General features: G+C 36.6%; 1 protein-coding gene across 2 annotated transcripts in view; it reads right to left on the bottom strand.

The window, feature by feature from the left end:
• The window catches only part of LOC145987143 (small ubiquitin-related modifier-like), a 35,293-nt gene extending 28,316 nt beyond the window's left edge, over window positions 1-6,977 (bottom strand). Inside the window, exons 1-2 of one of the 2 annotated variants that reach the window (XM_083121642.1) lie at window positions 6,890-6,977; window positions 6,437-6,505 (exon numbers count right to left, since the gene is read on the bottom strand). In XM_083121642.1, coding sequence (XP_082977768.1) covers window positions 6,437-6,505; window positions 6,890-6,907 — 87 coding nt within the window. In that variant the 5' untranslated portion in view covers window positions 6,908-6,977. Of the gene's footprint in view, window positions 1-6,436; window positions 6,506-6,637; window positions 6,741-6,889 lie in introns of those variants that run through there. The other variant, XM_083121643.1, reaches the window with a different exon arrangement.
• Between the last annotated feature and the right edge of the window lie 9,789 nt (window positions 6,978-16,766).

Raw genomic sequence — 16,766 nt, 5'->3', positions numbered from 1 at the left:
CCAGAAGAAAATATGAATTGGCGTTGAAAAGGATAAAAACTACATTCCCGAACTTCAACAACGCTACAGACTTATTTTCGTTAAGTACTTTCTTGTGTAAAAGTAAGAAATCTGTCTCCACTATATGGAACCTGAAGATGCAGAGAATAGCTCTGCAAAACGTCGTTTGAAAGATTTTTTCAACAACGATACTCACGTAAGTGTTTATATATTTTTTCCTTTAATTATTTGGATATATGATCTTTTTATTTGTGTTAAATGTTCATTTCTAGGAAAACAACCTGAAAAAACTCACTATGACTTGTCTACATTCACTAATATTAGCATTATAAGCTCTGATAAGCCTTTTCTTTACATGTTTTCCAAAACAATTTTACAATCATAGAACCTCAAGTATTTAAAGCAATAATTTACATTTTCTGAAAAAAAACCTGCATGGGGAAAACTGGGCTGGGCCAACCCTGCCACAAAGTGTTCCACCATGGACTGCTGCTGCTGATACATCACATGATGTAGGGGGTATTATATATCTAAATGCTCTCCTTATTCCGTAAATACTTCCAACACATTATTATGACCTATGGTCTGCAGCACAGCTCCGTGTTCTATTCTCACCACTACCTAAAAGTGCCACAGCCACAATTTATTTAAACTGAAAGCAAATGTCTGCCCACAATAAGTTTATCGGAAAACTGCACACACTTCCAGGGATGGTGCCAACAGAATGGCTTGATGCTCTTGATACCACTGAATGCTACTAATAACTGCTGAGGGATTGTACCAAATGAGTTTTCATAAAGGCACGGATTTTAATGCAACTCACTGCCCAAGTTCCAATTGTTTAATTCCGAATTAATCATGGCACACAGGCATTTTTTACATGGTCCAATTTGTATTTATGCCTGTTAACACATACTTTTTTCTTGAGCGATTAGCCTGCATCATGTCTAGAAAACTATTATTTCCCCTCCATACACCCCTACATGACTGATTACTAGCAACCATTCATTTACTGTCATCTTGGGTGCACACATGTGTTGGATTTGAAAGGGTGTTCCATCACCAATGCTATTGTTGCTAGGTGAGCTGGGTTTAGGGCTTTTAGCAGTAATATAAAGTTCCTAAATAGTTCCAGCAACTATGACAAGATCTGCTCTCAACCAGGAAACTACCTTCAAGCCTTGCATAACCCCCTCCCCAATATCTCTGGCAGTGGAAAACAAGAATGGCTGCTCACTGTAAAGGGAGAAATTATCATATACAGCACGATTGCTTAATAACATTTTATATGCAACATAATTGTTCCACTTTGTAACCTAAAGCTTGTAAGTCTGTAACAAAGAATGTTGGCTAAAGCCTATGTATATCCCTTCCTTTATAAGCTAGAGTTGGGCAAAAGTAAACTGTTAGATCTCTGGGGAACGTATTTCTTAATTTTTACAGAAGAAACTACTGTATCGTACCCAAGGTATTGTGAGGCAAGTATTATCCTCCTCTTATCAATATCGGTTCAGTCATGGAGAGTACAGAAGCTCAATTACTGTACGTGTGAATTCTTGTGCCATAACTTTCGATGTAACCTTTCGCATACATTATACTTTAGGCTAAGCGAGTGATAACCATCTGAATGATGAATAACTACCCCACCCAATAATACAATCAAAAGGTTCTTGGTTCGATCCCAAACGCAGAAGTAACATTGTGTCATGTGATGTAAGCTGCATTACACTACTTACGGAAAGGAGTTCATGTTGCCTTATGAAAGGTGGAGGTGGTGTTTTCTTCCATTGTGCAATATATTTTGAAAGGGAAATATCTCTCAGATGCAAAGTTGCTGTTGCTTGTAATTGTTCTTTATGTGAACCGGATGCTACATGTGACGAAATAACCTCCTGTCAGTGTTTCCACCCACATCGTGATTTTCTGATGTTGAATTCCAATGCGAACCCTTTTTTTTATAACCATGTTTACCTAACCTTACCGTGAATGGTTTTTGGGGCTATGCGTGAATTGGGCTTTTCGGTCAAGAATGTTGGAAACACTGAATTCCACAACCTTACTCAAGCTGTGCCCGCCACATTGTGTGTGAAATAAGGAACAACAATAATTACTCGATATGTTGAAAATAGAAATTATTTTCGTGAGAAAAGCAAAATCCCATCTTAAAGAATCTGTCGCAATACAGAGTAGGTAAGGCTAACTGTTCAGATTGTTTAATGATTTCTCCTAGCACAAAGACTAATTATGGTAGAATTTTAAAAATCATTGTCACTCGAAATTTGAACCTTCAAACCTTCCTTAAAGTAATGAGCATTGTTTGGACTCGAGAAAAAGTTATTTATGTTGAAAAAAAAATAAATTGAAAATTACCTTATGCACTTCTCATGGACAAGATATTCTCAGTCGACAAGCGACAGTAAATATCGTAGAAGCATGGGAATGAATGTAGAAGTAAATCGGAACATTAGTAGAATGCATTTAGGGACTTTATTTTAATGCTAAGGGAGCCTAAACTAACCACGAAAGCATATATTAAACGAAACTTTAATTAATTTCTAAAACTCCGCACTGTGTGGTAACAGACGTACATCGAAATTGAACCTTGTTAAAATTGCATTCGTAGCAAGATGAAATCACAATAAAACAAAAGGAACTTGGGCTGCATAAAGTGCCGAAGACCAGAAATTACATGATTAAGTGTTGGGAAGTATTTGCAGAAGTAATTTTAATGACAATAGCCCCAAACCTGACCTACCTAACAATGAAAGTATTTTGGAATGTCATGTGATATATTAGCAGCACCAATCCTTATTGGAATACCCTGCAGTATTTTTTCAACTCCATGGGTGCAGTTCCAAAAGTCTTAACGAAATGAACAAAGATATGTGGGCTCATGAACATGGCGAAACCATTTATTTTCCAGAATTATGAGGTGCTCTTAGCAAAAGTTTCTGCATGGCATCCAGGGGAAGACATGTCCATCTGGCAGAAATAAACTCTAATGCGGATAACTGTTACTCATTTTGGAACTAATTTACAATACCAGATCCCTCGCTGATTTGTGTAATATTTCGCAACCTCACTAATTGAGGACTACTAATAACGAATTTGAAGTTAAAATTTGGGGGTCACATATAAAAATTGCAAAATAAGCAAAAGATTTTGCATCTCCAATTCTTAAAAAATGAAATTTACATTCATACCTGATATTACTAAGATGCCAAATTTTAACTATGTTTACCTAATCTAACCTTACTGTGATTGGTTTTTGGGTCTATGCGTGAATGGTTTGCACCGTAAAAAAAATGTCAGTTTCATAACACTTGAGTGAAAAAATTTAACTACACAATCGTGATCAAGTGTCCTAATATTATTGACTATGCGAAATATGAACGAATAACATGTATTATTAATATGTTCCCAATTCAAAGTTACTAAAAAAACTTACGAAAGAAATAACTTTATTTCCTATCTTCCACACACACAACTCAGATGATTTAACGCTACGTTGCACAAATATGATTTCCATGCTTGTATACGGAGAGGGATTGCAGTAATTGAAAAGCTTATTTTACAACTTCTGCACACCAAATAACAAATAACACTTCACCCCCAACATGTTAACCTTAGATACTTCATCGAGACTACGTATTTCGTGAGTATAAGAAGTAGCATAGAAATTACAGAAGGGTCCGGTATTGTAAATTTGACCCAATTTCCTTTTGTTTTATTGAGACTTCATTATGCTATGAATGCAATATTTACATGGTTAGATTTCGATGTATGTCTGGTAACACATACTGCGAAGTTTTAGTGATTACTTAAGGTTTTCGTTCAATATATGCTTTCGTGGTTAGGTTAGGTTCCCTTAGCACTAAAATAAAGTCTCCAAATGCATTCTGCTAAGGTTCCGATTTACTTTACATTCATTCCCACGCTTCTACGATATTTACTGTCGCTTGTCGACCGAGAATATCCTGTCCAAACAGTGCTCATTACTTTAAGGAAGGTTCAAATTTCATGTGACAATGATTTTTAAAATTCTACGATAATTAGTCTTCGTGCTAGGAGAAATCATAAAACAATCTGAACCGTTACCGTAAACTCTAGCCCTCATTTTAATCACATTGTAAGAACAGTTGAGGCACACTCCTCTTGTGCATGTTGTTTCATATCGCTGTTAAAATTTTAATAATTTTTCAAACTGTGCAGTATTGAAACCATCACGCATGTGCGTTGACTTGAAGCATCAGACTATTCTCACCGAACAAACCAGCCTCCTGGCCCGTGAATTCATGAGAGAACGAAGTTTACGCATCAGACTGTTGGGACATCATAACGAACCTCAAGGAGCATACAAAAGGGTACTACTTTACTATACCGGAGACACCTATCAATGATTTATTTCTCAATTTTTTACATTGCTAACGTACTCTTCTGCATTGCGGAACATTTCCTTACGTGAAATAATTAATTTATAACGAAAATAATGTCTATTTCTTACATTAACGAATACTTACTGTTGTTCCTTATTTTCCACAAACCATCCACGGGTAGCACCAAAAACCATTGTCGTTAGCCCAAAAATTCATGGTAGCCCCCGAAACATCACGGGGACGAGGTATGCCTATTAGGTTAGGTTCCATTAGCACTCCTTTTGTTCAATTTAGCATATACGGACAACATTGTGGTGGAAGCATCAATAGCGCATCGGAAATAGATTTTCGTAGAAAACCACATGCATTCGCATTAAAATGGATCAAAACTACATTCCCGAACGTCAACAACGCTACAGAAAATGATTTGCGTAAGTACTTTCTCCTGTAAATTTGAAGAAATCCGTCTCCGGTATAGTATACCGGAGACACCTATCAATGATTTATTTCGCAATTTTTTACATTGTTAACCTACTATTCAGTATTGCGGAACATTTCTTTAGGTGAAATAATGAATTTCTAACGAAAACAATGTCTATTTCTTACAACAACGAGTACTTACTGTTGTTCCTTATTTCCCACAAACCTTCCACGGGCAGCCCAAAAATTCACGATAGCTCCACGAACCATCACGGGGACGAGGTATGCCTACTAGGTTAGGTTAGGTTCCATTAGCACTCCTTTCATTCAATTTAGCATATACGGACAATACGGGAGCGTATTGTGCTCTCGTGCAGAAAGCAAATGGCAGCAGAAGCAATAGCACGTCGGAAATAGATTTTTCGTAGAAAACCACATGCATTCGCATTAAAATGGATCGAAACTATATTCCCAAACATCAACAACGCTACAGAAAATGATTTGCGTAAGTACTTTCTCCTGTAAATTTGAAGAAATTCGTCTCCGGTATAGTAAAGTGTTAACAAAAAATACACACCAGTGTAGCAGGGCAGAGTGTAGATCACGCATACGAGAAGTTTTAAATCTGGTGAAAATACCTCAATAGGTATTTCACCACCTGGTGAAAATAGTCTCTCCAAAATAATGATAAATAAAGATTGGATCAAATTCGACTTAAGGCAGTCAAATAATGGATGCAATTTGAATTGTGGATCATAATCATTCAACGAAGAGTTAGGGATTCATTTGATCACGTACAAACAGCTTTATACTCCTGTAAAACTTGCAAAAACAAAACATTCTGAAGGGTTGCCCAACTCACCACTCCTACAACACACATTATTATTATTATTATTATTCAATAAATAATCAGATTTAAAATGAGATCATCATTACCATAGCTACAATGGATATTGATGGAATTCAAGTGGCAAATTTCATGATTTTACCTGAAAATCTGTCTCCGATCGTCACCAAACTAATCGGCATGCTATTATTTATCCTCATCCTGCACACCTTGCAAAAAAAAATCATCCCGCATAAGCCATACGTCCGTTATTTTTAAACATGTCACTTTCAAACTGAACAACAAACACAAACTGAGACTAAGACTCCAAGGCACAGCAGCGCAAAATCCAAAATTTAAACAAAAAACATTATCACATACGAGTAGGAAGACAAGCTATCCCGTTTTGAATAATTTTTCAAATTTAATTATCACGTGTAAAAAGCTTAAACGAGCACCTGGTCTTACTATACATTCGATGTGTCTCTTAAAATGATTATATTCACACAATATTTCCAACGGATGTATTGCACACTCAAAGAAATACAATGGTAAGAGCTCCAATGACCTATCAATGCACACGAAATTGGAATTGCAGTGCATGCTTATAAGGAACATTTTCCGTACAAAAGAAACCATGTCCCGCCATTGGTAGTAGGCCTATCTACAAAGAGCACACAATCACGTGCATTATGATTGGCAATATTTTGTAAAACTATCCTCGACGACTCTTCAGTAACACATAATTTTTATATGTAGACTTCTACAACCTGCAATGGTACAATATTATCATTTAAAAAAATACATTACTTACATTTCCAACTACTTTTAGTTTAATGTATTCCGATCCGCCGTCACCTGTACCGGCTTCTGGTTTCTGTTCCTACAAAGAGAAAAAGATAACGTTTATTACCGTTAAACCTATATCAACAGAAAGTAATTTTATATCACAATTGTAGCGAGTGTATTACCAAGTAAGAAAATCTATTTTAAAAGCACTGGTATGTCCAATTACCTGATTATCCGACATTGTTCTGTACACGCGCTACAGAGAAGCTACCTCTTCGCATCCGGGCAGTATACAATATGGCGGTCAATCCTTGTCAAGTTTCTCAAATTACCCACAAGATGGAACCGTAGTGTCATAAAATAACTTAAACAAACGATTTCTCACGTGCGCAAAATTCGAAAAAAGTGAATAAAACTAATTATATTCGCGAAATAGAAATAAATGCAAAGGAATATTGCATTAAATAAGTTAACTTACCGAAGAATTTCTACTCATCTTTAAGCTGGCCACCACCAAACAAAATGCTTTGACCGCCCAAGTTTATGGCAACATTGACTTGGTTCCTATTGGTCATTGGTGAAGAACTAAAGGAACGCTTCATAACTATCTGCGCAAAGTATCGAAATTGCAGAAAACAATTAGTTTAATTGATTCCTGTCAGCACGACTGTCTTCATGAAGAGTATAACAACCGTTACAGCATATACTATGTACATACATTTTCGAACAATATGTGAGTAATAAAGATATGAATGAAAATAATACTTTTACTGATAATTAAAGGTGCGCCAACTCCTTAAGTTATATTACTGCGCATAATATTCAGCGTAATCATTTTGCACACTATTCGCAAAATGCGCTAAAAGTTAATTTAGAACTAGTCGAGATTGGTTCAATATTATCAATTCCAATACTATCACTAGTTCAATATCAATACTATCCCATGGAGTGGAGATTAAACGAGATTTCTCAGGGAAGGTCAATCATTGTACAGTGGGATCCATGAGTATTACCGTAAAAATTGTCCATGACTATTGTCATTAATGTTTCTCTCACATCCTATGCGTTTTTAAGCGATGGAACTTTATGTATGCTGGTGCAGAAGTTTAACAGCTTGTTTAGAGTTTTCTTTTAATTCTTAAAGCTCTTATTGAGTCAAATAAAGTGCACGAACATGGTGATGGACAATTTGCACGGTAATACTCATGGATCCCACTACTCTCTCCAAATATTACTTCCTGCCATACATAGCCTGAATTTGAAATTATAATGCCCTTACAACGAAGTTTTACCAGTTTTGATACATCATTTTTAAAACAATATTCGCTCTCAGGAGAAGGCCGGGAGGGGGGGCTGGGCTGGCCCTTAACTTACAGGCCGGTAGCCAGGATTTTATTTCGGTGGGAACTCATGCCTTATCAGCAGCCGCCAGGAAAAGTTTAGAAGGTAGAAGTCGAAGATGAATTTCACTATATAACAGCTTATTATACAAGCTGTTTAAACCTGCTAAGAAGTAAAATTGTTTACAACTACATCGAGGTGGCCCTCCCCTTGCTATGTGCCTGGTTCGCATGATTTTTTTCTACGGACAGGCAAGCAAGGTAATTTTTCCAGGGAGGCCAAACGAGGGCTTTCCCCCTCCCATAATGGTGTTGTCCTGTCATAAAACACTTCCTCAGATTGAAGTTATCATGTTGCTGCAACACTCTTCCAACAATTTACATAAATTATTGTAACTGAAATTAAATATGTATGTGTGTAAATATAAGTTTACGGTAACATCCATTTCCCGTGCGGGACCGTGGCCGGCCGCGAAATTTCTCTTTCCACATATCCCAGGACCCGCACCGGAAGTGATAATGAAATCCAGATTCCGGGGCCTCACAAAATCAGAGTAGCCAACCCAGAAAAATAAATAGCTTTAGAAAGAAGCTACGAACGTATGCGAATATGCCGTCTTCTTTAAACAAAAATGAGAGTTGTTAGTTAGCAACATTGCGGCTGAAAGGCGCCAGCACAAATTAGGGCGGATTAGGGACACAAGCAAGCGCAAATACAAACTTCATGGCAAAGATGTCGCATTTGCTTCTGGAAATTTTTCTCTGCGACATTTGTGCAAAAACCTACAAATAAATATAAAGGGCCATTGAATGCACATGCCAAATGAGCTCATAAATGTACAACAAATTAAGGTAATATTACATGTCAGTGGATTGCTGCAGCTTGAAATGACACCAGTATAAAGTGCTTGGAAATTTGGAGGAAGTTATTCACGTAAGAAAGATTTGGTGAATTCGATTCTTTGGAAGGGAAGTTATTTCATGAAACTCACGATCTTGTTGCCGAAAGTCTGGGCTTCGAACCCTAGCCAAGGCAAGGGCAGTTTTACCGTTCTATGCTTAGAGAAACTCATTTCCGTAAGTAGTTTCTTCTGTAAAAATGAAGAAATGCGTCTCTAATGTATGAAACTGTTACCGGCCTAACCTAACCTAGTGGGCATACCTCGTCCCCGTGATGATTCGTGAGGCTATCGTGAATTTTTGGGCTAACATCAATGGTTTTGGGGCCTACCCGTGGATGGTTTGTGGGAAATAAGGAACAACAGTAAGTACTCGTTAATGTAAGAAATAGACATTATTTTCGTTATTTCACCTTAGGAAATGTTCCGCAATGTTACTATACCTGAGACACCTGGGAATCATTTCTTTCACACTTTTTTACATTGCTAACGTACTATTCTGCATTCCGGAACACTTATTTAGGTGAAATAATTGAATTTGTTAGGAAAGTAATGTATATTTCTTACATTTACGAGTACTTACTGTTCTTGTTTATTTCCACACACAACATGGCGATAGCTTACTGTTGATCGTTCCTTGAGCCAGAAAAACCATTGACATTAGCCCAAAAATTCACGATAGCCCCACAAACCATCACGGGGACGAGGTATGCCTACTAGGTTAGGTTAGGTTCCATTAGCACTCCTTTCGTTCAATTTAGCATATACGGACAATACGAGAGCGTATTGTGCTCTCATGCAGGAAGCAAATGGCGGCAGCAGCAATAGCGCGTCGGAAATAGATTTTCGTACAAAACCACATGCATTCGCATTAAAATGAATCAAAATTACATTCCCGAACATCAACAACGCTACAGAAAATGATTTGCGTAAGTACTTTATCCTGTAAATTTGAAGAAATCTGTCTCAGGTATAGTAAAGTATTACCCAGAATAGTACTTTAGCAATGTAAAAAAGTGCAAAATATATGATTTCTAGGTGTTTCCATTATACTATAATAGTACCAAAATCTCAAAGTCTATACCAAGCCCGTAGCTAGAATTGATCTCAAAGTTCATTTTTTCCAAAATTTAACAGTATTAAATGTGTGTGTTGTTAGGGTAAGACTGCAGAATATGGGCTGCTTAGGAGGAACGCGGTTCATAATTTTTTGGTAATGTTTTGTAGTTAGTAATCGGGTAAAGTAAGTTTGAAGGTGCGGAATAAAAATTTTCGGTAAATGTCTGTTATATCGGACACACATTAAAATCGGATATTTTGTGTTTCGGATGGTTCATACGTATCAATTATGTATTGCGGAACATAGTTGAAGGTGCCATTATGCTTTTTACACAAAAATAACATCGATTTTTCAGATTACGAGTAAATCTTTTGGTTCCTTTCTTCCGTTGCGGAACATACAATATGCCACGCACAGCTGTGGATCATCGCGCGTCGTGCTTGTGTTTTGTCGATTTGGAGTGGGTATGCAGTGTTTCAACCTTCTTAACCGAAAAATGCCTACTTTCGTGTTCATTATGTCATCCAAACCATTGACGGATAGCCCCAAAAATCATTCATGATAGCCCCACGAACCATTGACGGATAGCCCCAAAAACCATTCACGATAGCCCCACAGACCATTTCCGGCAAGGTTAGGTAAGCATAGTTAAAAAAAATTCTCATAAAAAAAGGCACCTTTGGAAAAACTGGCGGGACTGCGTGACTTTCGACGCTCGCGCCATTGCAGGTACACATAATGGAAACAACAGCATAATGTTGTCGCTTTGCTCATAAGTTTATTATATCAAAAGTGCTTGTTTCTTGTTGTGCAGCATTCTACGGTGAGAAAATACCTCCACGAACTTTCCAAATGGTACAGAAACTCATTTCCGTAAGTAGTTTCTTCTGTAAAAATGAAGAAATGTGTCTCCGATATAACAGACATTTACCAAATTTTCTATGAAAGAAATGAGAAATTCGTATCCACGTTGGGTGTTCTTGGAAGGAAAAAGTGACATGGTGGCACACATTTCTGCACAAATCTAGTGAAAGCAAAAAGTGCCTACGTTGTTAGGTAGTTAGGATTAGTTCTCTTAGCCCAAAGAATAATTTTTCATTGTATTTATGCTAATGGAACCTAACCTAACCTTGCAGGCATTCCTCGTCTGACGTTGGAACACAAGGTAGCAAAACTCTTGTGCGGAGAGGAAGACCCCGAAACAAATGACAGCAACTGTGTGTAAACAATATGGACGCGAACAAATGGAGAAATGCATTGCTTTTAGTAGCAGGAAAAACTTTTTTTATGCGCAATAATATAATAGTAATCGGAAAAGTACCACCGGGAAATGGATGTTTCAGGGAATATAAATTTTGTTTGTCTATTTAGATGAAAAAAGCAGCCCATGTTCTGCAGTGAGACCGTTCCAAAACTGAAAATATCACAGGATATGAGAAACGAGTGGAAGATCGGTAAGACTGCAGTATATGGGCTGCTTAGGAGGAACGTAGTTCATAATTTTTTGGTAATGTTTTGTAGTTAGTAATCGGGAAAAGTAAGTTTGAAGGTGCGGACTAAAAATTTTCTTTGAAAGAAACTAGAAATTCGTATCCAGGTTGGGCGCTCTTGGAAGGAAAAAGTGGCACACATTTCTGCACAAATCTAGTGAAAGCAAAAAGTGCCTACGTTGTTAGGTAGTTAGGGTTAGTTCTCTTAGCCCAAAGAATAATTTTTCATTGTATTTATGCTAATGGAACCTAACCTAACCTTGCAGGCATTCCTCGTCTGACGTTGGAACACAAGGTAGCAAAACTCTTGTGCGGAGAGGAAGACCCCGAAACAAATGACAGTAACTATGTGTAAACAATATGGACGCGAACAAATGGAGAAATGCATTGCTTTTAGTAGCAGGAAAAACTTTTTTTATGCGCAATAATATAATAGTAATCGGAAAAGTACCACCGGAAAATGGATGTAGAAGGTACGTACTTTCAGGGGATATAAATTTTGTTGGTCTATTTAGAGGAAAAAAGCAGCCCATGTACTGCAGTGAGACAGTTCTATTTCATCTCATCGTTGCAATATCCTCTACAGCAAGGAAAAAATATATAAAAAAGATGAAAATCAGTCAAAATTTAAATGTATTTAAAATTAACAAAATTTAACAGTATTAAATGTGTGTGTTGTAAAACTAGTTTTTCTATGTATCTTCTAAAACATTTCTTGAGGTGTTAATTGACTGCTACTGACATCATCCTCTACTACACACTTGACTACTAAAATAATTTTGATGATACAGATATATACATCATACAAAATGAATGCACAATATTCAATCATAGTGCCTACCATGTATTCCGGCCCTTCCTTCCCAAAACCTGTGAGCTGTAGACCTTTGATGCAGATGTGGAAGGAATGTGGATTATGACATCAAGGTCAAATTCACAGATTTCTGTCTAAACGGGAGGCTGCAACAGGGTCAGTGAAGGCACAGATAAAGTAGCTCCCCTATGAAAGAAATTTCTAAAATCTAGAGAATCTAGAGATGGAGAAAGTGATGCCCATAACTAGATACAGAGTGGCCAAAAGTGGGAAAACATGTCATCAAAAATTTAAAATGTTTTCATCTTTTGGGAATTATGTATGGAATAAATTTGACCATATAACAAGATTCACAAAACTTCAAACTATACATTTCAAATCTTCCAAAATCAATATCAATTTTTTTATGATACAAAATTACATCTACAGTACAAAAATGTCTTAAGGTGACCATAACCGTTGCCGCAACGAGTTTACAATACTGGACCACTCTCCAATTTCTATGAAATGTCGCCTACTCACTAATTGTGAACTCCTAAACACGAATGTGCATGTAATAATTGGCGGTCAAATATGGAAATCGAGGAAAAAACTAAATAAACTATGTTTTCCTAACGTAACGTAACCCTACCATAAGAACAATAGCTCCACGGAAGATGCCATTTTCCCAACATGAAGAAATCAACAGGCAAGACAAGGTATAGTTCTCGTAGTTAAAATAATTTTTCTTTGTATTTATGCTAATGGAACCTAACTCAACAGGCCTAACCTAACCTCTTAGGTATTCCTCGTGTTACGTCAGCAAGATTGTTGTGCATAAAGGAACACCATTAATGAAATGCGAAAGAAAGATAGTTCCGAATTGCTGTGTAGGGACAATCACCGTGGTAAATCGCAAGGTTATTTTACAATTTCTAGACGTAAATGTACAATATTAACAAGTGACTGCCAAATATGAACTACAGTTACGTCATCAGGACACCGAAATTAGTAAGTAGGCGAAATTTTATAGAAATTGGAGAGTGGTCCGGTATTGTAAACTCATGCCCCGGTGCCTCCACTCTAATCACTTTCTTATAAATGAACACACAACATTTCAAATGACCATGCTTATTATTAGTTAATATTGTTTCATGCATACATGTGTGTATGTGATCAGGGGCGTATCCAGGGTACTGGAACTCCATCCCCCCCAAAGTTGTAAAATACTATGGTTGATTCATAATACTTCCCGATGAGACATGATGTAGCAGGTATAGAAGAATTCTTTCTGTGTGCATAGTTTGTGGATTCTGAGAATAATATCCACTAAAAGTTTACAAGTTTCACACTGGGTGGTGATATGTCAGTTGAAAATCTGACATCAGTTCTTTTTTAACAATGTCACAAACTTGGTCTTGACATGAAAAAAATCACAGGTCAAGGTTATGATGTGAGTGGCAGACGTGTTCAATCGTGAATAAATCAACAATACCCAAAAGGCATGTGTGCACACTGTGCCAGTCATACTGTAAATGTAGCCCTATCTTCAGCCATGTCGAACTCCACCGTGAGAAACTGTTTTGGTACAGTAAGTAATGTTGTTTTTTTTCCGTCAGAATAATACATGCAGTGGTGAATTCCTAAAAACAATATATTGCATTACTACCAGGCAGTAAGAAACACTATTTAAATACAGAGAAACTAATACTCACTTTATCCGCAAAACTGTTTTTTCTTCTTCGTTCTATTAAACACTATTTGTTAGTGTGTGAAACATGATTTTAAGCAAAACATGATTCACTTCGTATGTAGTAAATTTTATTATTATTAATAATAGATACGCTGTCGTCATTAAATACTTGATGTGGGGGGGGGGGGCATGCCATTGGGAATGGGCACCCCTAAGATTATATTTCTGGATATGCCCCTGTATATGATTATAGACATTCGCGTACACTTGAAAAATTACAAAGCCTTCAATAACAGAAGGCAAATATCCACAAGTAGAGATGAAGCAAACACTGGCTGGTACTTTGGGGAATAGTTGTTGTTCAAGGATAAATTAATCAGATTGGGTGTACTGTGATTAAGTCCATTAAGATGAGACTGAGGGAGATTTCATTGCAGGCCACATTTGATTGGTGAAATCATCAAGTTACAAGTGTCTCCCATCACTTGTCAGTTTGGTGTCACTTCGAAATGACGAAATGGTGTGAATTCTCCCTAAGATCTCTCAAAAATGTCGATTATTCTTCAGAACAAACTCAAGGGAACCTATGTTTACATTTGAACACAATAACTTTATGTGGATACACTGTCTGAGAAACGAATAAGAGTCTTGAAGGATGCAAATCTCTCGCACAATGTATTAGTTTTATTGCTACATGAATTTAAACCATGTGTATGGACCCACTAAGTTAAAATGCATATTAGTAAAAACAATTAAAACAAATATTCGTGATGAAGCCATGTTCGATTTGATGGTAAACGGTATTACAGAATAATACAAGGTCTCCAAATTTTTGTTTTCAGGTCTCTTTGGATCTGAACCACTGGGTAATGTATCTCCATTGCAAATTGAATGTGGGATCCTTTAACATGTTGACTGTCAAGCTCCTGAGCTAATGATATTGCTTGGGGCCAAACTACTTCCTGATATTTGCTTATATGATCAAAAGGCTTGTATCTAACATCGACAATACCCACTAAGAGTTTGAGTTTAAGCCCACTTTATTCACAGTAAGGATAATCACGACTGAATCTACTGTTTAATTTAAAATTTGAACCAGTATGTACCTCCACTGGGTTTCAAACGTGGGACACCTTGATTACAAGATGGTTACCACTACACCATCAGGGAGGTCCTGCCAATATGATAAATATGCATGTAGTGAAGGCCAGAAAAAATTGTTGGCAATGAAGCCTGCAGGCGTAACTTGCAGTTTGATGTAATATTTGCATTAAACTAGCACCTGAAGTTGAAAATTTTATCTGGGGCAGGGTGTCTATCAGTTAGGAATGTCAAGGAAGTCAAGCAATTAACAGGTAGGCCAAGAAAGTCAAGAAAAAGTCACAAAATTATGCTTGTGGTCAAGAATTGTTGCTATTTTTTTTACAGTATAGTGAATGTACATTGTACTGGGATTTGATAAATTCAGTGGCGTACGCAAGGGGGGGGGTTACGGGGTTTAAACCCCCCCCCCTTGAGCTTTTGAAATATTATGAAAAATGCTGTGGAAAAAATAAAAATGACCAATTTATCACTGTCAAGGACCTGCGACAGTAGTACTACTACTACTACTAATAATAATAATAATAATAATATAATTTGAATTATTATTCCCATGCAGCAGGAGAAAAGGACAGCATTCCAAACACGCGTCTTTAAGAGTGAATGCCTTGAAAATAAACACGAATTCTTGAAAATAATGTACAAGGGCAACTATGATTTTAAAAAGAAAAAAAGTTGTTTTGTATCTCTGCTGCAACAATGTTCAATGATCATTAATTTTTTTGTGTGAACAATGAGCATTAACTAAAGAAAGTTCTTGGTTCGTTGAAAGCGGCTAATGTATAGACAAAGGCTAGGCCTACAAGAATAACTCAGTCACCAGTCCACCTTCCCACGGCACGTTTGAATTCTGAATTCAAACGACAATAAGCTTAATTATTGTAAAATGTTTTGTTGGTAATAACAGTGAGACAATCCAGATGTGAATTATCGGGGATATTTATGCGGCGACAAAGCCGGAAAAATTACAACCAATTCCTGGAATCGAATCCGGATCTCCTGCATGGTTGTCAGATGCCCTACTGACCAGACCCCCGCAGCTTCTTGGATGAGTTCCGTAATTTCATTATTTCAAATTTTTTAAAAAAATATGTTTTCTTGTTTTTGTGGATTTTCTTCACACTTAAAATGTCTCATCTCGTTAAGTAGACAATTATTTTGTAAGAAAGAAAAAATGCTCTAGAATTTGTTAAAAATCGAATTACTAGAAATTAATTTCGTTTTATAGCTTTCATAAATACTATATTTATGTAGATCTCTACTACTTAATAGTAGTAGTGGTATTAGTAGTATTATTAGTAGTAATTCAACTAATTAATTAATTATAAGTATTATTAATTAATTATGAGTATTATTATTTAATTAAAGTATAATAAAACAATGGTAATGTGAATTTGGAGAAAGTTTTAGATATAACCCCCCCCTTGATGAAATCCTGCGTACGCTACTGGATAAATTGTATTGAGTTGTGGTAAAGATTTGTTCACTCTGTTTCTCAAGAATTACATTCTTGTATGCGTGAAGTTTTGTAAAACTATTAAAGTAATGTGGCCATTCCCCATCCAGGATGAAGTCTGAAGCATTAAGTTTTACATGTATTAATAATTAAAGCAAGTCTAAATCTCTTTTTAAAGTAGAGCTTCAATTTTCATCTTAACTGGCCTTGCGGTAGGGGTTTTTCATTGAATAAAAATATATATTTTCTTTACTACACCTAATTAGAGGACAATTAAATAAATGTTAAGAAAAAAAGGGGGGTCAAGAAAATGTAAAGTCACGAAAAAGTCAAGAATTTTGGATGTTATTGTGGTAAACACCCCGTGGGAGATGCTCTTATGGTTTGACATGGTGACAATGGGACTGTTGAAGGATGCTTTGGGAACATTTTGCTAGCTGGGGGATACCATGTTTACTACTGAAGTCAATAATGATTGGCACTGTGCCTAACAAGAAAAGATACACATTGTTTTCCAAACCTA

This window comes from Lepisma saccharinum, chromosome 4 (assembly GCF_977018435.1).
Source record: "Lepisma saccharinum chromosome 4, izLepSacc3.1, whole genome shotgun sequence".
Taxonomy (NCBI): domain Eukaryota; kingdom Metazoa; phylum Arthropoda; class Insecta; order Zygentoma; family Lepismatidae; genus Lepisma; species Lepisma saccharinum.
The sequence above is the reverse complement of the archived record's forward strand: the minus strand, read 5'-3'. Positions and strand labels throughout refer to the sequence as shown.